The sequence below is a fragment of the Anolis sagrei genome, chromosome 5, assembly GCF_037176765.1.
Source record: "Anolis sagrei isolate rAnoSag1 chromosome 5, rAnoSag1.mat, whole genome shotgun sequence".
Taxonomy (NCBI): domain Eukaryota; kingdom Metazoa; phylum Chordata; class Lepidosauria; order Squamata; family Dactyloidae; genus Anolis; species Anolis sagrei.
In genome coordinates this window covers 190,905,719-190,931,511 of record NC_090025.1, presented here as the reverse complement: position 1 = coordinate 190,931,511, position 25,793 = coordinate 190,905,719, and the positions used below count along the sequence as shown (strand labels likewise).

The following is a 25,793-nucleotide window of genomic DNA, read 5'->3' as shown; positions in this document are numbered from 1 at the left end:
CCGATTTCCTCCTCGGCCCTCAGGCATCTCGGAGGTATGAAGGCTAGGAGGCTAATGCCCAGCTGGCTTGCACTCCCGTTCTCTTACTTTATTTTCCTTCTAAATAGAGGGGCCTCCGGTTTCATCTACTGCTGTGGGTTGGGCTCAGCCTTTGATGGGCTTATCTTGTTTTCGCTACAGAAAATCAGCATCTGAAATTAACAAGCTTCTCCCCGAAGACTCAATCCTTTGTTTCCTGTTATCAGCTTCTACACATTATGGGGACGCGGGGAGAGAGCTAGCCGGTTCTTTGTGAACTAATTAGCTTTTAGGTTGTACAGATTATTGCATTTCTGGTGTGTGTACATGATGGCGCATGGGTATTGTTTGCAAAACTCAGCCATTGGCAAGGCCGTGCATGAAAGATTTTTGCAGGTCAGAAGGATGGAGGCTTTCCCAGGTAAAGTTTGGATACCTAGAAGAGTTATTCCTTTTGGGTTGAGCTCAGGGGCAGCTCTACCCATTACGCAAAGTAAGCATTCGCAGTATAGCTGATTTTGCCCAGGGCCGCTCTTGGGGGAAACTAGACCTTGACATATGCGAGTTGTAGTTACTGGGATGTATAAGGTAGGTAAGGTAAAGGTAGTCCCCTGACATTAAGTCCAGTCATGTCTGACTCTGGGGTGTGGTGCTCATCTCCATTTCTAAGCCGAAGAGCCAGCGTTGTCCGTAGACACCTCCAAGGTCATGTGGCCGGCATGACTGCATGGAGCGCCGTTACCTTCCCGCCGGAGCGGTACCTATTGATCTACTCACATTTGCATGTTTTCGAACTGCTAGGTTGGCAGAAGCTAGGGCTGACAGCGGAAGCTCACGCCGCTCCCCGGAATCGAACCTGCGACCTTTCAATCAACAAGCTCAGCAGCTCAGTGCTTTAACCCACTGCGCCACCGGGGGCTCCACTGGGATGTATAGTTCACCTAAAATCAAAGAGCATTCTGAACTCCACCAATGATGGAATTGAACCAAATATGGCACACAGAACTCCCATGACGAACAGAAAATATATATTCCCCCCCCCCCCCCGGCACCAAAATACTGTTTGTTTACCGTTGAAAATTACCTAGGGCTGCCTCTGGTTGAGCTGACCAACTGTGAATAGTGGTGGGGCTGGTTTTCCATACACAGTAACCCACACAGGGGTTTACCTTCCAGTTTCATACCTTCCCAATTTCTGGTAAATTTTGGTTACTTTTATTATTATTATTTTCATGTCAGGAGTGACTTGAGAAACTGCAAGTCGCTTCTGGTGTAAGAGAATTGGCCGTCTGCAAGGACGTTGCCCAGGGGACACCCAGATGTTTGATGTTTTACCATCCTTATTGGGAGGCTTCTGTCATGTCCCCACATGGGGAGCTGGAGCTGACAGATGAAACTCATCCACACTCTCCCCGGATTTGAACCTGCAACCTGTCAGTCTTCAGTTCTGCTGGCATAAGGGTGATGTGGGTTACTTCCGCTCTGAGTTGCTTTTATTTGTTGTGTCAGGACAACTAGTCAAATTATATTGCATTTCTAACAGAACAAAGGAAACAAACAGACAAAATACAAAATGTGTGAGTTTGGTAGTTGATTAAATGTCCTTTGACCAGAATCTGGCCACTTGGAGTGCTTCTGCAAGAAGGTCCTCCATTGTGCATGTGGCAGGGTTCAGGTTGCATTGCAGCAGGTGGTCAGTGGTTTGCTCTTCTCCACACTCGCATGTCGAGGATTTCACTTTGTAGCCCCATTTCTGAAGGTTGGCTTTGCATCTCGTGGTGCCAGAGCGCAGTCTGTTCAGCGCCTTCCAAGTCGCCCAGTCCTCTGTGTGCCCAGGGGGGAGTCTCTCATTTGGTATCATCCATTGGTTGAGGTTCTGGATTTGAGCCTGCCACTTTTGGACTCTCGCTTGCTGAGGTGTTCCAGCGAATGTCTCTGCAGATCTTAGAAAACTATTTCTAGATTTCTAGATTAAGGGCTGGGAAGAGCAGTATACAAATGAAGTAAATAAATAATAAATAATACTTCTTAATGATGTTGGATGTCTTAGAGCAAGGGTCCCCAAACTAAGGCCTGCGGGCCAGATCCAGCTCCAAGTTTGTTTACCTGGTCCCTACTCTAAAGTTGTGACTTCATCACACTGAGAGGGGAAAGCTGTCCCTTTAAGAGGAGAGAATTGCCCCTCTTATATCATCAGCAGGTGTTGTGCCTCCCCATCACAATCACACACACATGGAAACCTAAGAGCTGGTAATACATTCATCACCAGGTCAGTATTGCTTTTTTGTTTTGAATCAGAAGAAACAACAATATCCAAAAACCAAAAGATCCCAGTAAGTCTTACTATGTCTAATGCTGCTGCCACTGGAGAAGCCTTTGTCAAACCTCACAACAGTGACAAGTCAGCACGACTATTTTACAGCCTGTTGCCCACTTTACATTCCTTCGAATTTCAGGCGGGAAATGCCCAAACGCAGACTGTGTCAACATCCCACTGTTGTTCAAAGTGGTGGGAACGAGACATGAAGCCGCATTGCTTGGATGCCTTCTTGAAGTTGACCCCAACACCCCTCCCCTAATCCTGAGCAGTGATTTAATCACTTTTAAGCTAAATAAAAGAGTGGGAATTCCTTTCCTTTACCCTTAAGGTGTTCTTATATTCCTCTGTTGATTTACTGCTTGAAGACAACATAAACTATATCTTATGGGAATAGTACATCCTCTGATACATAAAAGGTCTCAGTTGAATCTGATGAGCTCCCAATTAAAATTATTTGGTGGGACTGGCTCTAGATTTCAGTGCCTTCTAGTACTCCCTTTGCTACTCTAATGAGCCTTTACAGCAGTGGTTCCCAACCTGTGGGCCGTGGCACAGTGGTGGGCCGCAAGACGTAAAATAAGGTCCGCAAAACATGCGGTGAAAATTGACACTGGGAGTGTGTGCCACCGTTGAAGGAGGGCAAGAGAGAGAAGGAGAGGGAGGGAGGGAGGGAGGGAGGGAGGGAGGGAGGGAAGGAAGGAAGGAAGGAAGGAAGGAAGGAAGGAAGGAAGGAAGGAAGGAGAGAGACACCAGCACCTTGCCCTCGCTAGTATTTTCTCAGCCTTGGGAAATTCGTAAACCTTTTGGTACTAATGTTGGAGAGTGGTCCCTGGTCTCTTCTTCAGGCTAAACATGCCCAGCTCCTTAAGCCGCTCCTCGTAGGGCTTGTTCTCCAGACCCTTGATCATTTTAGTCGCCCTCCTCTGGACACATTCCAGCTTGTCAATATCTCTCTTGAATTGTGGTGCCCAGAATTGGACACAATATTCCAGGTGTGGTCTAACCAAAGCGGAATAGAGCATGGGTAGCATGACTTCCCTAGATCTAGACACTATGCTCCTCTTGATGCAGGCCAAAATCCCATTGGCTTCTTTTGCCGCCACATCACATTGTTGGCTCATGTTTAACTTCTTGTCCACGAGGACTCCAAGACCTTTTTCACACGTCCTGCTCTCGAGCCAGGCATTGTCACCCATTCTGTATCTTTGCATTTCGTTCCAACAATGCCTTGTGAAACCAGAAAAGAGATTTCACTGAAACACGAGGAATAATTTATTTACTGTAAGAGCTGCTCAACCGTAGAATAGAGTGTCTTGGAGAGACCAATTCTGCCAAGAAAACCCTGTGATAGATTTACCTTAGTGTTTCCATATGTCACAAACAATTTGAAGGCACACAACAATAACGACACAGTAATTAAACCTAACAGTTTTTCTGAGGTCTTGCACAGTCTGGGCTTCCCATTTTCCTACCACCTTTCACTTTAGCAAACACAGTTATCTTTCTAATGAGTCAGTGAAGGAAGACTGCATTGCAGGTGAACAATCAAAGAAGCCAGGCATTGAACTTGCAGAACTTAAGCAAAAAAGTAGAGAGACTTGGAGTTCTCCTTTGACCATGTCATCTTATGATATAATCAAAGTATGACAGCTTCAACTTAGTCCTTTTGGTCTTTAGTATTTATTTATTATGTCAGAAGTAAACTGAGGGTCCACTTATAATGTATTTAAAAACACAAACAAAGTTTTAAAACTTGGCATTCTACTAAATGTCCTTTGACTAGAAGCTGGTCACTCGGAGTGCCTCTGGTGTTAGTATAAGAAGGTCCTCCATTGTGCTTGTGCCAGGGCTCAGGCTACATTGTAATAGGTGGTCTGTGGTTTGCTCTTCTCCACACTAGCTTGATGTGGACTCCACTTTGTGGCCCCATTTCTTAAGGTTGAGTCTGCATCTAGTGGTGCCAGAGTAGTCTGTTCAACACCTTCCAAATCATCTAGTCTGTTGTGTGCCCAGGGAGTAGTCTCTCATACGGTATGAGCCATGGCTTGAGGTTCTGGGTTTTAGCCTGCCACTTTTGGACTCTCGCTTGCTGAGGTGTTTCTGCAAGTATCTCTGTAAATCTTAGAAAGCTATTTCTTGATTTAAGGCGTTGGCATGTTGGTTGATATCTGAACAGAGGATGGGCCGGAGATGTCACTGCCTTGGTCCTTTCATTATTGGCTGCTACTTCTCGACGGATGTAAGGTGGTGCAATACCAACTAAACAGTGTAATTTCTCCAGTGATGTAGGGCGCAGACATCCTGTGATAATGTGGCATGTCTCATTAAGAGCCATATCCACTGTTTTAACGTGGTGAGATGTGTTCCAAATTGGGCATGCGTACTCAGCAGCAGAGTAACATAGCGCAAGGGCAGATGTCTTCACTGTGTCTGGTTGTGATCCCTAGGTTATGCCAGTCAGCTTTCATACGATATTATTTCTAGGACCCACTTTTTGTTTGATATTCTAGCAGTGCTTCCTGAAAGTCAAAGAACGGTCCAGGGTAACTCCCAAGTATTTGGGTGCGCTGCAGTGCTCCAGTGGGATTCCTTCCCAGGTAATCCTCAGAGCTCAACATGCTTGTCTGTTCTTAAGGTGAAAAGTACACATCTGCATTTTAGATGGATTAGGAATTGGGTGGTTTCCCCTGTAATAGGCAGTGAGAGCACCTAGAGCAGTGGTTCTCAACCTGGGGTCCCCAGATGTTTTTGGCCTTCAACTCCCAGAAATCTCAACAGCTGGTAAACTGGCTGGGATTTCTGGGAGTTGTAGGCCAAAAACATCTGTGGACCCCAGATTGAGAACCACTGACCTAGAGCTTTGGAGAGCTTCTGTTCAACCATTTCAAAGCTCCCTGCTTGAGCAGTGATGGCACAATCATCGGCATAGACGAAAGCCAATACTTGATTTGCTCTTGGACCCTTGTATGTGTCTTTTTGATGGCGTGTGTTACCATCAAGTATTTTCAAGCCATGGATGGTTGAATCCACAGACACAAAAACTGTGGATATAGAGGGACAGCTGTACCATTCTGCCTCATAATTTAAACATTCAAGCCCTGCTCTTTTCTTAAACAGATTGCGATCTGTGAACTTGATGTGTTTATTGGACTGTTATGTTTAGCAAACAAAGCTTTGTTTGGAAGGATATCATTGTAATTTGGCATGGCGGAGATAACAATCTCAGGAGTTTTCCCAATGTTGTTGAAGGGCAATATAGAACCAGAAGGAAGGAGGGAGGGAGGGAGGGAGGGAGGAGGAAAAGGAGGGAAGGAGGGAAGGAGGAAAAGGAGGGAAGGAGGAAAAGAGGAAAAGGAGGAAAAGAGGAAAAGGAGGAAAAGAGGAAAAGGAGGGAAGGAGGAAAAGGAGGGAAGGAGGAAAAGAGGAAAATGAGGGAAGGAGGAAAAGAGGAAAAGGAGGGAAGGAGGAAAAGGAGGGAAGGAGGAAAAGAGGAAAAGGAGGGAAGGAGGAAAAGGAGGGAAGGAGGAAAAGAGGAAAAGGAGGGAAGGAGGAAAAGAGGAAAAGGAGGAAAAGAGGAAAAGGAGGGAAGGAGGAAAAGAGGAAAAGGAGGGAAGGAGGAAAAGAGGAAAAGGAGGGAAGAAGGAAAAGAGGAAAAGGAGGGAAGGAGGAAAAGGAGGGAAGGAGATTAACTTTTGTCATGAAACCCCATGAATAATCCACTTTAGGGTTGCCAAACATTAGAAACAGTTTGAAGGCCTGTTGTGTGCCTTCAACTCATTTTTGGTCCAGTGCTCAAACTACTACACTGGCTCTCGCAATAATGCATCCTGGGTATTATTTATTTGTTACTCTCAAACAAATTCAAGGTTTTATTTGGAATTTGTTTTGTTGGATTGCATTAAGATTCGAGCCATGGCAACATAATAACATAGACCTCCCTTGCATTGTTTTGGCCTTCAAGAGTTGGAGGCAGGAAGGCACTGACCAATGCTGGCATGCCTGAAGAATGGTGCTTCCCAGAGGTGGTCACCTGAGAATTGCAACTTTTAGCCTAGATTGCATTGGTACCATGCCCATCTCTGTTTACTCCATTCAAGTTATATTATATCCATTCACTATCGTACCAATACTGATTGTTTATGAAACAATGTATTATTGAAAATGGAATGTCTCTTGTGGAAAAGCATAGCAATGGAATAAAAACATCCACCCCACAGCGACGCATATGATGCAGGTGCCTGTGTCCCTCCATTGTGTGCCCATAAACAAAGGACTAGCATAGGACTTGCATTTAACCAGCGGAGTACAATTTGATCACTTTGCCTAATGATTAAGGCTACTGCAGCACATTTTATACAGGACTGTCTTGCAGGTTCTACTTCGATGAGCTAATAAAGAACTTACTTTATAGCGGACTAAATCCATGTGTTAGTTGACCTCGTTATGAGTTGATTTAGGAGAGACAAAATTCTGGATTTTGATATCGCCTTTGGTTAAATCAATGGTCTTTTCTCTGCTTTGGATCTACCAACATCCCAGTTTTCCTTCCCAGGATGGCCCCTTTTTGGATAAAATTTAAGGTATATTATTATTATTATTATTTCACTTTATTTATAGGTATATTATTATTTCACTTGGGCCGGAGCCGTTTAGGGATTTATAGGTATGCACCAGCACTTTGAATTGTGCTCGGAAGCTAATTGGCAGCCAGTGGAGCTGACGCAACAGAGGTGTAGTGTGCTCCCTGTACCCCGCTCCTGTTAGTAATCTGGCTGCCGCTCGTTGGACTAGTTGTAGCTTCCGGGCAGTCTTCAGAGGCAACCCCACATAGAGAGCGTTGCAGTGGTCTATACGGGATGTAACCAGAGTGTGGACCATCGTGGCCAAGTCAGACTTCCTGAGGTACGGGCACAGCTGGCGCACAAGTTTTAATTGTGCAAAAGCTCCCCTGACCACCGCTGAGACCTGGGGTTCCAGGCTCAGCGATGAGTCCAGGATCACTCCCAAGCTGCGAACCTGCGCCTTCAGTGGGAGTGTAACCCCGTCAAGCACAGGCTGTAACCCTATTCCCTGTTTGGCCTTTCGACTGACCAGGAGTACTTCTGTCTTGTCTGGATTTAGTTTCAATCTGTTAGCCCTCATCCAGCCCGTTACAGCGGCCCAGCACCCGTTCAGGACTTGAACAGCCTCCTTAGTAGCAGGTGGGAAGGAGTAACAGAGTTGGACATCATCTGCGTACAGATGACATCGCACGCTGAAACTCCGGATAATCTCTCCCAATGGCTTCATGTATATGTTGAGAGCATTAAAAGTAGAGCATTAAAAATACAATTTTTAAAAAATGCAAAATAAAACAGCAAAAAATCAGACACAGTCACAGTGAGCGGGCCACATGTACAGGTAACGATAAAACTTGAGGATGAGATAGAAATAAAAACAGGTATATTTGTAAGGGAGAAATTCATGACTGACAGAGTAGTGGAGACGGGCCTTCATACAGGCTGGAGGGAGTGCAAACTGAGGATAAACATTATGGGGGGAGTGAGAGAAGAGATGAAGGATCACTCTCCAAAGGTGCAACGGAAAAGCCAAGTTTTGAGGTTGTTCCTGAAAGTTTCTAGGGTGGGGCTTGCCTAATCTCAACGGGTAATTTAAGTAGCGTATTACAGCATGACCTTCGCACTTGGAGGGAAATGGAATGAGGATGCTCATCTCTAACCTTCACCACAACGCCAGTTGATGAGCTACTGACAACTGACACTACTCGTTTACTTCCGCTGGTTCCCACTACACGGCAGTGATACCAACTTCATCTGCAAAAATTCCCCATGAGAGCTATGTGCCTTGTAACATTACTTTCCGGATAGCCTTCGTAGGTTCAAGCTGTTAGACTTGTCCAAGTTGACAGACTGAAAATGGGTTTGGGAATGAAGATTTTGGTGCTGTGCTCTCTGTTGTGTACCTTTGGGTCATTTCTGGCTTGCAGGGACTCTAAGGCAGGCATGGGCAAATGGGCTGTTAGGAGTTGTGAGTGTTGCCATTGAAATACACAAGCATGTGGACAATTTCAACAGAAAGGAGGAAACCATGAAAATGAACAAAATCTGGCTACCAATTAAAAAACTCCAAAATTACAACAGCACAATAACAGAGAGGAAACAAACAAGGACATCTCATCACCTCTCAACAAAAGTTTGCTCTAGGCACTGTCAGGCCATTATATGCTAATCAAGGTGTTCAGTTGAAACATTCACACCTAGCTCCAGCAGACAAGAGTCCTTTGTCCCACCCTGGTCATTCCACAGATATATAAACCCATTTTCCTAGTTCCAATAGACCTCACTATCTCTGAGGATGCTTGCTATAGATGCAGGCGAAATGTCAGGAGAGAATGCCTCTAGACCATGGCCATATAGCCCGAAAAAACCTACAACAACCCAATTATGGGAGTTGCAGTCCAAAAGATCTGGAGGACCGAAGTTTGCCCATGCCTGCGCTAAGGCAAATCTGTCATTGGGATTTCTTGAAAACTAAACATTTAGAGGAGTTTGTTATTGCGATCCCATCTAGGTCCCAGGCCTTCCCCACACAGCACCTGACTGCATGGAGCAAAGTCAAATCCCAGCATCTGTTTTAGACTTGGACTCCATTCCTTTCTCTTCCTGCGCTCACCTCCTATCTCATTTCCTGATGCGTGTGAATCGTTTTTTCCCATCTCTCTCACACTAGTAGCTCAGGACTTATTTTCCAGGCTTTGCTGGGAATTCATATATGGGGAATAATAACCATAGGTGTATTTATCGGAGTGCTCTTTATCTTGCAAATGTGTGAGAAAAGCTATTCATTGTCTCCTCCGGTCCCTTGCCTTGTCATGTTTTGCCATCTCTTGTTTTCCACTCGAAAGTGGATTTGCGCTGGAAGATGATTTGCTCCACTCACTTTGTTGACCTCTATCTTCCCCTGCCTGATACATCTCTCAGAGCTTCACGCAGCAGAAGATTAAAGGCAGAAAAGAAAAAGAAACTAGGCATCAAGTCAACAAATACAAAGGCATAATAATGGCCTTAACATCATAGAGCTATTAGGGAAGGGGGAGAGATTCTCTCTGGCCCTCGCTCTTTCTCAAAATGAATCAATTTCCTGCATTTGCTATATGCTATTTTTTCCCCAGGAAGTCAGTCATAAGGGGAAGGGATGGAGGTCAGTGGTGGAGCTCGTGGATTCACTGCAATATATTTAGTGAAATATATATATATGATGTTGTTGTTCATTTGTTCAGTCGTCTCCGACTCTTCGTGACCTCATGGACCAGCCCACGCCAGAGCTCCCTGTCAGCCGTCACCACCCCCAGCTCCTTCAAGGTCAATCCAGTCACTTCAAGGATGCCATCCATCCATCTTGCCCTTGGTCGGCCCCTCTTCCTTTTGCCTTCCACTTTCCCCAGCATAATTATCTTCTCTAGGCTTTGCTGTCTCCTCATGATGTGGCCAAAGTACTTCAACTTTGTCTCTAGTCTCCTTCCCTCCAGTGAGCAGTCGGGCTTTATTTCCTGGAGGATGGACTGGTTGGATCTTCTCGCAGTCCAAGGCACTCTCAGAATTTTCCTCCAACACCACAGTTCAAAAGCATCTATCTTCCTTTGCTCAGCCTTCCCTAAGGTCCAGCTCTCACATCCGTAGGTTACTACAGGGAAAATATATATATATTGCAGTGAATCCACGAGCTCCACCACTGACCTCTATCCCTTTCCCACAATTCCTAACAGCCGGTTAGGAGTTGAAATCCAAAGTTTGCCCATGCCTGCACTAGGGTTTGGTTCCCGGAGCATGCACATACACACCATGGATACCAAAATACACACACAATGCTCAAATCCCTTTATATGCAATAATTTGGAGCAAACAAGGATGAGGTATCTATCAACAGAAAACAATAACAGATACACACATCATGCTGCAAGCCTGGTTATAATGGGCTTTTAGTTTCCAGGGCTACCAATGTGGTGCTTTTCATGGTCATTTATTTCCTGGGTGGGCATCAATCCCATCCTGGCACAACCTCTCAAGCTGCCAGCATCCGTCAATCTATATCCCCTTACCCTACCGCTTCCAAATATCATAAAGTGAGGCTCATTGTGAACCATTATCCTTTGAGTTCTGTCTGAACTGTAGTGATAAGAGCAGAAGAGTGTTCTTTGCAGGAGGGGAGAAATGGTGGAGGAGAGATTGGAAGATTGCCCGGCTTTCCATCACCATGCCACAAAAGAATAAGCATTTTTGTCTGACTGGCTGTCCCTTTTGCAGCTGGGTGAATGGCACATCCTCCGATGGCTTGTCTGCACTGGGTTTGTCTGTGATGTCAGAAAAAAGCAATGGGTTACAGGAATATTTGTTTTTGTTGCCTTTGCTTGAACCTGTCGTGTGCAGAGAACCCAGTTTTTCAAGGCTGGACTTTTCAGCAATCGATCACATCAACTCTTTGCCCTCGAAGTCTCAAGAGTGTCAATTGTAATAGATGACTTTACTGAAACTAGATTTCAGGTATAAATATGGAAGTAACTTTTATTTATTTGTTAACAGTATTTATATTCTGCCCTTCTCAACCCACAGGGGACTCAGGGCGGATCACAATGCACATATACATAGCAAACATTCAATGCCATAGACACACAACACATACAGGCAGACAGACAGAGGCAATTTAACTTTCCAACTGGAGCATTGCAGCGCACCCAAATACCTGGGAGTCACTCTGGACCGTGCTCTTACCTACAAGAAGCACTGCCTGAACATCAAGCAAAAAGTGGGTGCTAGAAACAATATAATACGAAAGCTGACTGGCACAACCTGGGGATCACAACCAGATACAGTGAAGACATCTGCCCTTGCGCTGTGGTACTCTGCTGCTGAGTATGCATGCCCAGTGTGCAACACATCTCACCACGCTAAAACAGTGGATGTGGCTCTTAATGAGACATGCTGCATTATCACAGGGTGCCTGCTCCCTACACCACTGGAGAAATTACACTGCTTAGCCGGTATTGCACCACCTGACATCCGCCGGGAAGTAGCAGCCAATAGTGAAAGGACCAAGGCAGAGACATCTCCAGCTCATCCCCTGTTTGGGTATCAGCCAGCACGTCAACGACTTAAATCTAGAAATAGTTTTCTAAGATCTACAGAGACACTAGCTGGAACACCTCAGCAAGCGAGAGTCCAAAAGTGAACATCAAACTCAAACTCAAAACCTCAATCAATGGCTGATACCAAAGGAGAGACTCCCCCCTGGGCACACAGAAGACTGGGCGACCTGGAAGGTACTGAACAGACTGTGCTCTGGGACCATGAGATGCAGAGCCAACCTTCAGAAATGAGGCTACAAAGTGGAATCCTCGACGAGTGTGGAGAAGAGCAAACCACTGACCACCTGCTTCAATGCAACCTGAGCCCTGCCACATGCACAATGGAGGACCTTCTTGCAGCAACACCAGAAGCACTCTAAGTGGCCAGATACTGGTCAAAGGACATTTAATCAACTACCAAACTCACAAATTTTGTATTTTGTCTGTTTGTTTGTTTGCTTTGTTCTGTGAGAAATCTAATATAATTGACTGGTTGCCCTGACACGACAAAAAAAAAAATCTTTCCAACTTCATGAGGGTATGATTGAATTCCAGCCACCGGGGAAGCTGTTGTGCTCCAGGACAGGAAAAGCCCTCTGACTTCAAACACCACACCGTTAGATAGGGAAACAATCCTTTTACTGAAGATAATTAAAAAGCAGTGAAGTAAAAAAGCACTTTAAAGAAATAGGTAAATCCAATTAGGTAGGAAGATAAGCAGGAACAAAGTCGTCCAGGGTAATAGTCCAGCAAAGTCCATAAAAACAAAGTCAAAACTTCCCAAATAAAATGCAAGAAATCAGGAAACATGAATCCAAGGCATGAATATAAAAGCATTGAATCTAAGAATCAAAACCATGAAACAAAAGCACTTAAAACATGAATTTTCCAAGCAAAGCTTCCATGAAACAAGGACAAGATCTTGACTTGATTCCAAACGATGCTTCATCTGACAACATATCCTGTATTTGGGACTTTTATCACGCTGTTAGCTATGTCTCTAGTGCTCAGAAATTGGTTTTGCTTTAGCTGAGAACTTCTTATCTTTTTCTCTTGAAGCCTGGCAGAACGCCGGAGCCACTGTTTGGTTCTCCTGTTTTGACTGATCTTCTCCCGTCTATCTATTTGCAGTTGGGCCAGGTGCCGAGCTGTGTTCATGTTCCCTATCATGGAAACACTCTGGTAACAATTCAGAGAGCACACCATCATCCCCACACCCCTCAGGGGCATTCTCATGGGAAACTACACTTTGAACAGGGATCTCCTGGTCATTCTCGGCATCAATATCATTGACCAAACCATTACCATCTTGAAACTCATCTTGAAACTCAATAACATCACTCCTCACATCCAAAGCACTCTAATCCTGAAACACAATCACAGGCTGAGCTCCAACAATCGCTTCACTTCCACTTCTGACACCGATGGAGTACTTCCTCATTCTTTTGCACACTGCTGGAGATTTTTATGGCGTTGTAAATTATTTAAATTAGCCTCCCTGCATAAGCGGTCCCTAAATTTCCTACTTGACAGATGCAACTGTTTTTTGGGCTGCAAAGGTCAACATCAAGCTAGACAAATGGTCAGGAGCTTCAAATTCATGACCTTTCAGTCAATAGTGATTATAATGCAGTTGACTCCCAACCAACTGTGCCACAACCTGGTCCATACTTTTCCATGGTGGAAGACTGTCAGTTTAAGAGAGCAAGAGGAGAGAATGTAGAGACTTAAAATCATAGAATCATAGAGTTGGAACAGACCTCATGGGCCATCCAGTCCAACCCCCTGCCAAGAAGCAGGAATATTGCATTCAAAGCACCCCTGACAGATGGCCATCCAGCCTCTGTTTAAAAGCTTCCAAAGAGGGAGCCTCCACCACACTCCAGGGCAGAGAGTTCCACTGCTGAACGGCTCTCACAGTCAGGAAGTTCTTCCTCATGTTCAGAAGGAAATTATTAGGAACTATTTCAAAGGTATTGTCAAAGGCTGTCATAGCCAGAATCACTGGGTTGCTGTGATTTTTTCAGGCTGTATGTCCCGTGTTCCAGCAGAATTCTCTTATGACGTTTCGCCTGCATCTGTGCCTGACATCTTCAGAGGTTCTGTTGGCAGTGAAGCAAGTGGAATGTGTGTGTGTGTATGTATATGTATATATCTGTGGAATAAAAGGACCTGTTTAATGCAAGTGTGAATATTGGAATTAGTAAAGTTATCTGCATAGAGGTAGCCTTGACTCTGTTGCCTGGAGGCATCATCTGATTGGAAGGTATGAACTGCCACTTGATTGGGTGGCTATGAGTTTTCTAGACCGTATGGCTATGCCCCGAAGGCATTTTCTCCTGACATGTTGCCCACATCTATGGCAGGCATCTTCAGGGGTTGTGAGGGCTTTTGGAGACTAGGCAAGTGAGGTTTATATATCTAGTGGAAGAAAAAAACTCTTGTCTCCTTGAGGCAAGTGTGAATGTTTCAATTGTCCACCTTGATTAGCATTTAATGGCCTTGCAGCTTCAAAGCCTGGCTGGTTGCTGCCTGGGGGAATCCTTTGTTGGCAACTAGGCAAGTGGGATTTATATTTTTAAAAGCTCTAAAATCAGGATAGTAAATAAAGAGCAGTACTCAAAAAACAGGGGAATTCCAGACAAGAATTAGTCAGGGCCAGCTAATCACCTCCCAACTAAGGATGTGGAAATGGGCATTTGCAAGACTCTCAGACTGCGTTCCTCTAGCTCTTTGGTGTCGGTGTCGCTGTCCGGCTTTTCTCAGTCCACTTTGGGAGCCCGGCTGTGGCTCTTTGCCAGGGACACGGCTGCCTGTGTGGAGCGGGGTGTGTCCCCCGGTATTTCCTGAAGTTATTCTTTTGCATTTCCCTTTCCCCCTATTAATAGACTCTGAGCCGGCCTTAAGCTGTGTCACCAAGGTGGTTGGAGGCGAGAGGAAGTCCTTCCCTGGAAAGGAAACATTCTTGGACAAGGAATAAACTCCCAGACAGCAGGGACCCCAAAATGATGCGGATGAAGGTGGAGGAGCATGGGAAGGGACAACTTTTTCAAAAAAAAATATTCTTCATCTATATTAGCCTGAATGCCCTGCAATAGATAAATGACTGTGGAGCCTTATTCTTCCACAGTGAGGACATTGGTTTCCAAGTGGAAGGGGGTCCCGGTCAGGGTTGGCTTGACACGCCTTCCTCTTGGTACATTTCTCTCTTTTGCCCTCCATTCGTGCCTCTCTGAATTCTGCAGCACTGCTGGTCACAGCTGACCTCCAGTTAAAGAAGGCATGGGCAAACTTTGGCCCTCCAGGTGTTTTGGACTACAACTCCCACAATTCCTAACCACCAGAAGGCAGCTAGGAATTGTGGGAGTTGTAGTCCAAAACACCTGGAGGGCCAAAGTTTGCCCATGCTTGAGTTAGAGGTTCATGGGCCAAGGCTTCCCGGTTCTTGGTGTCTCTGCCATAGTTTTTCAAGTTAGTTTTAAGTCCATCTTTAAATCTCTTTTCTTGTCCACCAACAGTCCATTTTCCATTCTGGGAGTAGAGTAACTGCTTTGGGAGACAGTTCGAGTTGTCCATCTCCTTCTTCAATTGTTTAGCCCAGAATGAGACATTGTATGATTCCAGGTGAGGTCTCACCAAAGCAGAATAGAATCGAATTATGACCTCCTTTAGTGTAGACACTGTACTATGGAATGGTACCACTTGGAATGGTACAGCTTGGTATTGCATTGGCCTTCTTAGTTGTTGCATCACACTCTTGTCTCATGTTCAACATGTGGACTACTAACTTCTAGATCCCTTTTACATCCCACCAAACCACAAGTGTGGATGATCTCTTCGATCATCTGGAGAGGCCCTTTGCAGGCGTGATTGGTGGAGACGAGGGAGAGGGCCTTTTCGGTGGTGGCCCCCCGACTTTGGAACTCACTTCCCAAGGACATCAGACATGCCCCAATGCTGGCAATCTTTAGGAGAATCCTGAAAACGTGGTTGTTCCAGTGTGCCTTCCCTGAATAAGGAAAACTCTTAGCAGTATGTCCTCAAATGCACTTTAACATTGATTTAGGATTGCCTGCGTGCCCTCATCTTTCTTTGAAAACCCTATCCTAGTTATACCCTACCTTGTTCATGCCCAGCATTATTTTTATAAATTACTACATTTGGCCCGGCCATAGGTTTTTTAAATGCTTGTATGTTATTGTTATTGTTTATTGTTTATTTTTGTTTATGCGATTTATTTTACTGTTTTGTATTGATTATTTTGTTATTGCCTTTGTTTTATTGATGTACTGTGGGTTTGGCCTCATGTAAGCCACACCAAGTCTCTTGGGGAGATGGTTTGTTGTTGTTCATTCGTTCAGTCGTCTCCGACTCTTTGTGACCTCATGGACCAGCCCACGCCAGAGCTCCCTGTCGGCCGTCACCACCCCCAGCTCCTTCAAGGTCAGTCCAGTCACTTCAAGGATGCCATCCATCCATCTTGCCCTTGGTCGGCCCCGCTTCCTTTTGCCTTCCACTTTCCCCAGCATAATTGTCTTTGTTGGCGTTGCTGTCTCCTCATGATGTGGTCAAAGGACTTCAACTTTGCCTCTAGTATCCTTCCCTCCAATGAGCAGTTGGGCTTTATTTCCTGGAGGATGGTAGCAGGGTACAAATAAAGTATTATTATTATTATTATTATTATTATTATATTTATTATATTTATTATTATAAGCCAGGTGTTGGCCATTTCATTTTATTTTCTGCCTAAGTGTAGTACCATTAATTTCCCTTTGTTGAAACTTTGCATCTTTTTATTAGGAGATGCCTCCACTGCTTCAGCTGGAACTACAAAAAGTGGGCCCACAGCAGCTGCGACCACAGTCAAACCCAGCCTTGCACCTTCTGGAAGCCCTGCTTCTTCAACACTCCAACCAACAACTTCAAAAGCTCTCCTCGCCACTACTGCCAGTATGACCACAGTTAAGAGTGTCCCCTCTTCCACCACAAAAGAAACACAGAAAACCACTTTGGGTGCCTCCACAAGAGCACCCACTACATCAGCATCGGCTGGTATCAAACCACCTTCTTCATCTGTGTCGAGCAAAACTATGGGGGCGACAAGCATCACAACAGCTTCTAAACTACCCACAGTCCCACCAACTTCATCTCCCGCTGGCCCAAAAGGAACAAGTCCATCCATTCTGCCCAGCAGTGATTCATCTGGCAAAGGGACGACGAGACCTCCTCCAACGTCTTCGTTGAAGAGCACATTATCTGCTGTTGTCGCCAAAGGTATTTCCCCATTGAGACAAAATCGAACATGTTGAGGAAACCCTCCTTGCATTTCCTCTCCTGTACTCTTTAAGGAGGTTAGACTTTGTTGCTCAGGGAACAAAGAGAAGCAGGCTTATTCCTTGACTTAGGTGTAGCAAAATATGGACCGTAACATTTCAGATTCCAGGAGGAACATGAATGCCCATGTGCCACAATTATTGAGGAAGAACATGAGGAAGAACTTCCTGACTATGAGAGCCGTTCAGCAGTGGAACTCTCTGCCCCGGAGTGTGGTGGAGGCTCCTTCTTTGGAAGCTTTTAAACAGAGGCTGGATGGCCATCTGTCAGGGGTGATTTGAATGCAATATTCCTGCTTCTTGGCAGAATGGGGTTGGACTGGATGGCCCATGAGGTCTCTTCCAACTCTTTGATTCTATGATTCTATTGCTATTTTTTTAAGTCCAGTTGTCCCTCCACACTTGTGGTTTCGACACCTGATGCTTGTATTATTCACAAATTTGATTTAAGATGTTGTCTTTAGGAATCTCTAGGTGTCCCGGTGCAATGCTGTGATCAAGTCATGCTAGACTGTGCCGTCATACCCAGATCCTATAAAACTAAAACTAAGATGTGCTTCTCTCTTTGTCCAGGCAGACCGCGGGGGTCTTTCTTTAGAAGCTAAAGATTCCCAGCAACTGAGGCTACTACAGGTTTTGAACACCAAAACAGAATATTTATTTCTCAAAGTCCTTGCAGACTTGGCACAGCTTGTCAAAGTTACAAACAAAACGGTCAATTGGTGAAACCATAGAGATGATCTTTCTTTCTTTTCTTCTTTGGTTACTGAGGTAACTCTTCCCCAAAAGGTAGAAAATATCCTGGGATCCTTTCACACTAACCCTGAGCTGCTATGGTTAGAAAAACAGGTTTTTCCCTATCTATAGCGCAAGGTTAGTTTTGAATATGAAGTACTGCTCAATAATAGAATCATAGAATCATAGAATCAAAGAGTTGGAAGAGACCTCATGGGCCATCCAGTCCAACCACCTGCCAAGAAGCAGGAATATTGCATTCAAATCACCCCTGGCAGATGGCCATCCAGCCTCTGTTTAAAAGCTTCCAGAAAAGGAGCCTCCACCATGCTCTGGGGCAGAGAGTTCCACTGCTGAACAGCTCTCACAGTCAGGAAGTTCTTCCTCGTGTTCAGATGGAATCTCCTTTCTTGTAGTTTGAAGCCATTGTTCCTCGTCCTAATCTCCATGGAAGCAGTAAACAAGCTTGCTCCCTCCTCCCTGTGGCTTCCTCTCACATATTTATACATGGCTATCATATCTCCTCTCAGCCTTCTCTTCTTCAGGCTAAACATGCCCAGCTCCTTAAGCCGCTCCTCATAGGGCTTGTTCTCCAGACCCTTGATCATTTTAGTCACCCTCCTCTGGACACATTCCAGTTTGTCAATATCTCTCTTGAATTGTGGTGCCCAGAATTGGACACAATATTCCAGATGTGGTCTAACCAAGGCAGAATAGAGGGGTAGCATTACTTCCCTAGATCTAGACACTATGGTCCTATTGATGCAGGCCAAAATCCCATTGGCTTTTTTTGCCGCCACATCATATTGTTGGCTGATGTTTAACTTGTTGTCCGCGAGGACTCCAAGATCTTTTTCACACGTACTGCTCTCGAGCCAGGCATTGTCCCCCATTCTGTATCTTCGCATTTTGTTTTTTCTGCCTAAGTGGAGTATCTTGCATTTGTCACTGTTGAACTTCATTTTGTTAGACTCAAAGGGTTAAGGCAATGCAATGCTTTGGAGCTAGAGCGGCCCGGATGCAGAAGAGGAGCATAGAAATAACAGAGGGAAGGAGGGAGGATGCTTCCGCTTCCGGTCCTGCCTCTTTTCCCCCTTTCCTCCTTCCTCCTCCTCCTCCTAGTCTTGCCTTTTTCACTTATTGGGAATGGAGGATGAGAGGGGAAATGCTCCTTTAATTGAAGGATAAATGCTGGAGGAAAAGGAGGACCTCGGATAAGAATGTCGGATAAGACAGAATGTCGGATAAGCGAAAGTCAGATAGGCGAGACTCTACTGTAGCTAATTTCTCGAGATACTATTTTCCAGGTTGTTGTAGGTTTTTTCGGGCTATATAGCCATGGTCTAGAGGCATTCTCTCCTGACGTTTTGCCTGCATCTATGGCAAGCATCCTCAGAGGTAGATGCAGGCGAAACGTCAGGAGAGAATGCCTCTAGACCATGGCCATATAGCCCGAAAAAACCTACAACAACCCAGTGATTCCGGCCATGAAAACCTTCAACAAGACTATTTTCCCCCGGGCACAGGTCAATGAAATTGCGAATATGGGTTTGTTTCACTGTCTTACTGTAATGTTGATACAGAAGTGATGACATTTAAAATACTGGCATGTTGTAATTTTTTCTCTCTCAAACTTCCCTCTTCACCAAAGTACCAACTACACCTGGCGCCACTACAAGTCACAGGCCCACCACAGCTCCGGGACATGGCAGCGGTGTTGTGCCTCCGGGAAGTGCCACTACTACAAAGGAGAAAACGACTGGTCTCCCTACGGTGTCCGTTGTGACAACCACAATGAAGCCAGGGCCTATATCACCCAAGGGATCGGCGCCAACAACAGCGACAAAACATGAAGGAAAGATAGAGAGTGCAACCACATTGGTTCCATTGGGAGCGCCAACGCCTACCCCAGATTCAAGCCATACGGCTGCAGGAACCACTGGTGCAGCAACACACTCTCCAAAGCACCATCCTCCATCTCCTCCCAGTGGGACTATTCATGCTCCATTTCAAGCCCAAACAAAGGTAAACATTATGGTTCAAAGCAGTCGGAAATGTTGGCTCCAGTGTCAATGGGGCATTGTATCTATTTGGGGTTGAACCATGAAGGCACGATCCAAGTGGAGCAATATTGGTTATCAGTTATAGAGCAGAGTGCAATGTAGATTTATGTCGTGTCAGAACAACCACTCAATTATATTACATTTCTAACAGAACAAATCAAAGAAACAAACAGGCAAAATACAAAATTTGTGAGTTTGGTAGTTGATTAAATGTCCTTTGACCAGTATCTGGCCACTTGGAGTGCTTCTGATGTTGCTGCAAGAAGGTCCTCCATGGTGCATGTGGCAGGGCTCAGGGTGCATTGCAGCAGGTGGTCAGTGGTTTGCTCTTCTCCACACTCACATGTCATGGATTCCACTTTGTGGCTCCATTTCTTGAGGTTGGCTCTGCATCTCGTGGTGCCAGAGCACAGTCTGTTCAGCGCCTTCCAAGTTGCCCAGTCTTCTGTGTGCCCAGGGGGGAGTCTTTCCTTTGGTATCAGCCATTGGTTGAGGTTCTGGGTTTGAGCCTGCCACTTTTGGACTCTTGCTTGCTGATGTGTTTCAGCGAGTGAATTTGTAGATCTTAGAAAACTATTTCTTGATTTAAGTCGTTGATGTGCTGTCTGATACCCAAACAGTGGACGAGCTGGAGATGGCTCTGCCTTTGTCTTTTCACTATTGGCTGCTACTTCCCGGCGGATGTCAAGTGGTGCAATACCGGCTAAGCAGTGTAATTTCTCCAGTGGTGTAGGACGCGGACACCCCGTGATAATGCGGCATGTCTCATTAAGAGCCACATCCACTGTTTTAGTGTGGTGAGATTTGTTCCACACTGGGCATGCATACTCAGCAGCAGAGTAGCATAGCGCAAGAGTAGATGTCTTCACTGTGTCTGGTTGTGATCCCCAGGTTGTGCCAGTCAGCTTTCGTATGACAGTGTTTCTAGCACCCACTTTTTGCTTGATGTTCAGGCAGTGCTTCTTGTAGGTCAGAGCATGGTCCAGAGTGACTCCCAGGTATTTAGGTGTGCTGCAATGCTCCAGTGGGATTCCTTCCCAGGTGATCCTCAGAGCTCGGGATGCTTGTCTGTTCTTGAGATGAAAGGCACATGTCTGTGTTTTAGATGAATTGGGGATCAGCTGGTTTTCCCTGTAATAGGCAGTAAGAGCGCCTAGAGCTTCGGAGAGCTTCTGTTCAACCATCTCAAAGCTCCCTGCTTGAGCGGTGATGGCACGATCATCAGCGTAGATGAAACTCTCTGTCCCTTCTGGCAGTGGCTGGTCATTTGTGTAGATGATGAACATGGATGGAGCAAGCACGCTCCCCTGAGGCAGGCCGTTCTTCTGTTTCCGCCATCTGCTTCTCTGACCCTGGAACTCAACAAAAAAGCTCCTGTTTTGTAGCAGGTTTCCTATGAGGCGGGTGAGGTGGTCGTCCTTTGAGATATTATACATTTTCCTCAGGAGGAGGCGGTGGTTGACAGTATCATAGGCTGCTGACAGGTCTATGAAGACAGCTCCTGTGATCTGCTGCCTTTCAAAGCCATCTTCTATGTGCTGAGTCAGGTTCAACACTTGCGATGTGCAGCTTTTGTCTTTCCTGAAACCAACTTGCTGTGGAATCAGACAATGTAGATGGTGCTATATATTACTTTGTGGTAGGAAACAGATGATAAAATATGCAGAATTAATAAAAGAGACCGTAAGAGTGGTCAAAGTGATCTCTAAAACCCTATATGGCTTGGATACAGGCTACTTGAAAGACCCTCTCTCCCTGAATGAACCTGCCCAAGTATAATAATGTAATCACACTGGGCCATAGCTGTGAATCAATGCAGTTTGGCAGCACTTTAACTTTTGGAAGGCATGACTTATATAGAGATCATAACCTTTTGGGAAACCAGAAATTTCCATATCCTTTTGCAAATGTGACCCTTTTGGAGATTAATTGGCATTCACACTATTTGGAGTAATCATAACCTTGGGTTGTTGTAGGGTTTTTTGGGGGGCTATATGGCCATGTTCTAGAGGCATTCTCTCCTGACGTTTCGCCTGCATCTATGGCAAGCATCCTCAGAAGTAGTGAGGTCTGTTAGGTAGGTAGTCCCCTGACACCAAGTCTGGGGTGTGGTGCTTATCTCCATTTCTAAGCCGAAGAGCCAGCGTTGTCCGTAGACACCTCCAAGTTCATGTGGAGCGCTGTTACCTTCCCGCCGGAGCGGTACCTATTGATCTACTCACATTTGCATGTTTTTGAACTGCTAGGTTGGCAGAAGTGAGTGAGGTCTGTTGGAACTAGGGAAAAAGGGGTTTATATATCTGTGGAATGACCAGGGCGGGACAAAGGACTCTTGTCTGTTGGAGGTAGGTGTGAATGTTTCAACTGACTACCTTGATTAGCATTTGATTGCCTGGCAGTGTCTGGAGCAATCTTTTGTTGAGAGGTGATTGTTTAAACTATCAACCAATAATCAAGATTGCTCCAGGCACTGTCATGAATATTTTTGAATAGTTCTGAAGGCACGTCATGCAGAAGATGGAGTGAGCTTGTTTTCTGCTACTCCAGATACTAAAATGCAAACCAGTAAATGGAAATGATAAGAAATACGGTTCAATTGAAACATTGGTGGTGGAAACTACCTTAGAGGGTTGGGAGCTCTTCTTTGGAGACAGAAGTTAGATAGACATCTTTGAAGAGTCCTTTGGTGCATACTTGTTGCATGACTGATAGTTGGACTACTAGATGGACCTTGTGGCTTCTTCCAGTTCTCAGATTCTATGTTTTGGGTTTGTTTTTTCCTCCCCAGGTTGTTTGTGAGAAGGCAATGCCATCTGAATACCCAGGGATTATTCTGACCTTCAATGAATCCACACCATGCGTAAGTACATCTTGGTGGACTTCTCTGTTCATAAAAAATACTTCTTTTCGCAGGATCCCATCATGGCAATCATGAGAATCAATGTCAGAGGAAGCTGCATACCTAGAAAGTTTTTTTCCCCATGTCAATAATTCTTACTAAGTTCTTGGATTCCTGCATCAGAGAGTTTAAAGCAGTTTTGGGGGGGTGGGGGGGAGCCAAAAGGAGACACAAAATGTCCTTCTGTATGATTGGAATCACTGGGTTGCTGTGAGTTTTTTGGGCTGTGTGGACATTTTTCCCCCCTTGGATACCTAGAAGAGTTATTCCTTTTGGGTTGAGCTGGCCAACTGTGAATAGTGTTGGGGCTGGTTTTCCACACACAGTAAACCACACAGGGGTTTACCTTCCAGTTTCATACTTTGCTGATTTCTGGTAATTTTGGTTATTATTATTATTATTATTATTATTATTATTATTTTCATGTCAGGAGTGACTTGAGAAACTGCAAGTCGCTTCTGGTGTGATCAAGGGTCTGGAGAACAAGCTCTATGAGGAACGGCTTAAGGAGCTGGGCATGTTTAGCCTGAAGAAGAGAAGGCTGAGAGGAGATATGATAGCCATGTATAAATATGCGAGAGGAAGCCACAGGGAGGAGGGAGCAAGCTTGTTTTCTGCTTACTTGGAGACTAGGACGCGGAACAATGGCTTCAAACTACAAGAGAGGAGATTCCACCTGAACATGAGGAAGAACTTCCTGACTGTGAGAACCGTTTAGCAGTGGAACTCTCTGCCCCGGATTGTGGTGGAGGCTCCTTCTTTGGAAGCTTTTAAACAGAGGTTGGATGGCCATCTGTCAGGGGTGATTTGAATGCAACATTCCTGCTTCTTGGAAGAATGGGGTTGGACTGGATGGCCCAGGAGGTCTCTTCCAACTCTTTGATTCTATGATTCTATGAGAGAATTGGCCGTCTGCAAGAACATTGCCCAGGGGAGATGTTTCTATGTTTTACCACCCTTGTGGGAGGCTTCTCTCATGTCCCTGCATGGGAAGCTGGAGCTGACGGAGGGAGCTCATCTGCGCTCTCCTTGGATTCGAACCTTCAGCCTGTCAGTCTCCAGTCCTGCCGGCACAAGGGTTTAACTCATTGCACCACCAAGGGCTCCTTTGGGCTGTGTGGACATGTTCCAGCAGCATTCTCTCCTGATGTTTTGCCTACATCTGTGGCTGGCATCTTCAGAGGTTCTTTTAGCAGTGAAGCAAGTGGAGTGTGTCTGTGTGTGTGTATGTATATCCCCAGGGATATACATACCCATGCCTGATCTACAGCCTGATCTCCAGTTGCATGTTTTTAATTGGAGATACCCAGGATTGAAGCTGGGACCTTCTGCATGGAAAGCATCTCTTCTTTCTCCGAGCCGTGGCCCTTTCCAAGTATCAGCCATTCATAACAAATCTGTGTAGTCATCATCGAGACAATTTTTTTTTTTCTGAAGTGGGCAAGTCATTTGAGTCCAAATGGTCGCACGATGCAATTTGTTAATGGAATCCTACGCATTCATCTCTCGAGCTGCTATTTTCAGGCTTCAATTTCGACTTAACAACGGTGTGGTTTGGAAGCCGCAGAAACAAGCTCCGAATTCTTGGCATCCCCTCAAAACGGGTCCAGCTGGGATTTAATTTTTTTTATCATGTCATGTTTGCTCTGCATAAATCATCACCCTGCAAAGTGGTTGGAGCAATGCCCAATACATTAGAGAATTTATTACAATTCAAGTGAAAATAGAGTGTGGGACAATACTTAGCGCCAGTCAGCTTTGAAGACGTGCATTACAAAGGTTGGAAAATTGGTATTATCAGTAACCATGTTCCAGTGCAGGGCTTGGAAGCTAAACAGGCTGAACTGTGGTGCAAATAGCCCCGTGTGGTGTTAACTTCCTGAAGAAAGAAGCTGTACGAGGGTTGAATGAAAAGTAATGCCTCCACCTTCATAACTCCTCAACAGATGGCAGTACTGGTATGTGGCAGGTACGGTATATACTTGAGTATAAGCCTAGGGAGAAGTAAAGACCACCAGCATTGAAGTGATGATCCGCCATCAACTCGGCTGGACCAGCCACATTGCCCAATCACTGTCTTCCAAAGCAGAACTCAAGAACGGAAAATTAAATGTTGGAGGGCAGGAAAAAAGATTTAAAGATGGGTTCAAAGCCAACCTTTAAAACTGTGGCATAGACACCTAGAACTGGGAATCCCTGGCCCTTGAGCGCTCCAGCTGGGGGTCAGCTGTGACCAGCAGTGCTGCAGAATTTGAAGAGGCACGAATGGAGGGCGAAAGGGAGAAATGTACTAAGAGGAAAGTATATCAAGCCAGCACTAACCAGGACTGCCTTCCATCTGGAAACCGATGTCCTCACTATGGGAGAACATGCGGATCAAGAGTAGGACTCCACAGCCACCTATGGACCCACCACCAAGACACCACATCTGGAAAACCATCATCCTTGAGCTAGAAGACATCGTCTAAGGAACTTTGTCCAGTTCTGGGTAGAATAATAGAATCAGAGTTGGAAGACACCTCATGGGCCATCCAGGCTAACCCCCTGCCAAGAAGCAGGAAAATTCCATTCAAAGCACCCCCAACAGATGGCCATCCAACTGGTATGTTTAAAAGCCTCTGTTTAAAAGCCTCCAAAGAAGGAGCCTCCACCACACTCCGGTGCAGAGAGTTCCACTGCTGAACGGCTCTCACAGTCAGGAAGTTCTTCCTCATGTTCAGATGGAATCTCCTTCTGAACATTACCACATTGCTGTAGAATTTGAAGAGGCATAAATGGAGGATGAAAGGGAGAAACATGCCTCACAACCCCTGAGGATGCCTGCTATAGATGCCGGTGAAACATCAGGAGAGAATGCTTCTAGAACATGGTCATATAGCCCAAAAAACCTACAACAACCCAGTGATTCCGGCCATGAAAGCCTTCGACAATATGTGGATGGACTCATTCCAGTGTATTGCAGAGACATATATGATGCTACTCATGCTCTATGCTGCCTTGGTTAGACCACACCTGGAAAATTGTGTCCAATTCTGGGCACCACAATTGAAGAGAGATATTGACAAGCTGGAATGTGTCCAGAGGAGAGCGACTAAAATGATCAAGGGTCTGGAGAACAAGCCCTATGAGGAGCGGCTTAAAGAGCTGGGCATGTTTAGCCTGAAGAAGAGAAGGCTGAGAGGAGACATCATAGCCATGTATAAATATGTGAGAGGAAGACATAGGGAGGAGGAAGCAGGTTTGTTTTCTGCTGCCCTGGAGACTAGGACGCGGAACAATGTCTTCAAACTACAAGAAAGGAGAT

At 45.4% G+C, this 25,793-nt stretch overlaps 1 protein-coding gene across 1 annotated transcript in view; it reads left to right on the top strand.

Annotated features, from left to right (window-relative positions):
- Nucleotides 1-25,793, top strand: part of PODXL (podocalyxin like) — a 107,350-nt gene that overhangs the window by 57,877 nt on the left and 23,680 nt on the right. Inside the window, exons 2-4 of the mRNA XM_060776424.2 lie at nt 16,260-16,733; nt 19,179-19,552; nt 22,379-22,450. Of these exons, the coding sequence (XP_060632407.2) occupies nt 16,260-16,733; nt 19,179-19,552; nt 22,379-22,450 (920 nt within the window). The remainder of the gene's footprint in view (nt 1-16,259; nt 16,734-19,178; nt 19,553-22,378; nt 22,451-25,793) is intronic.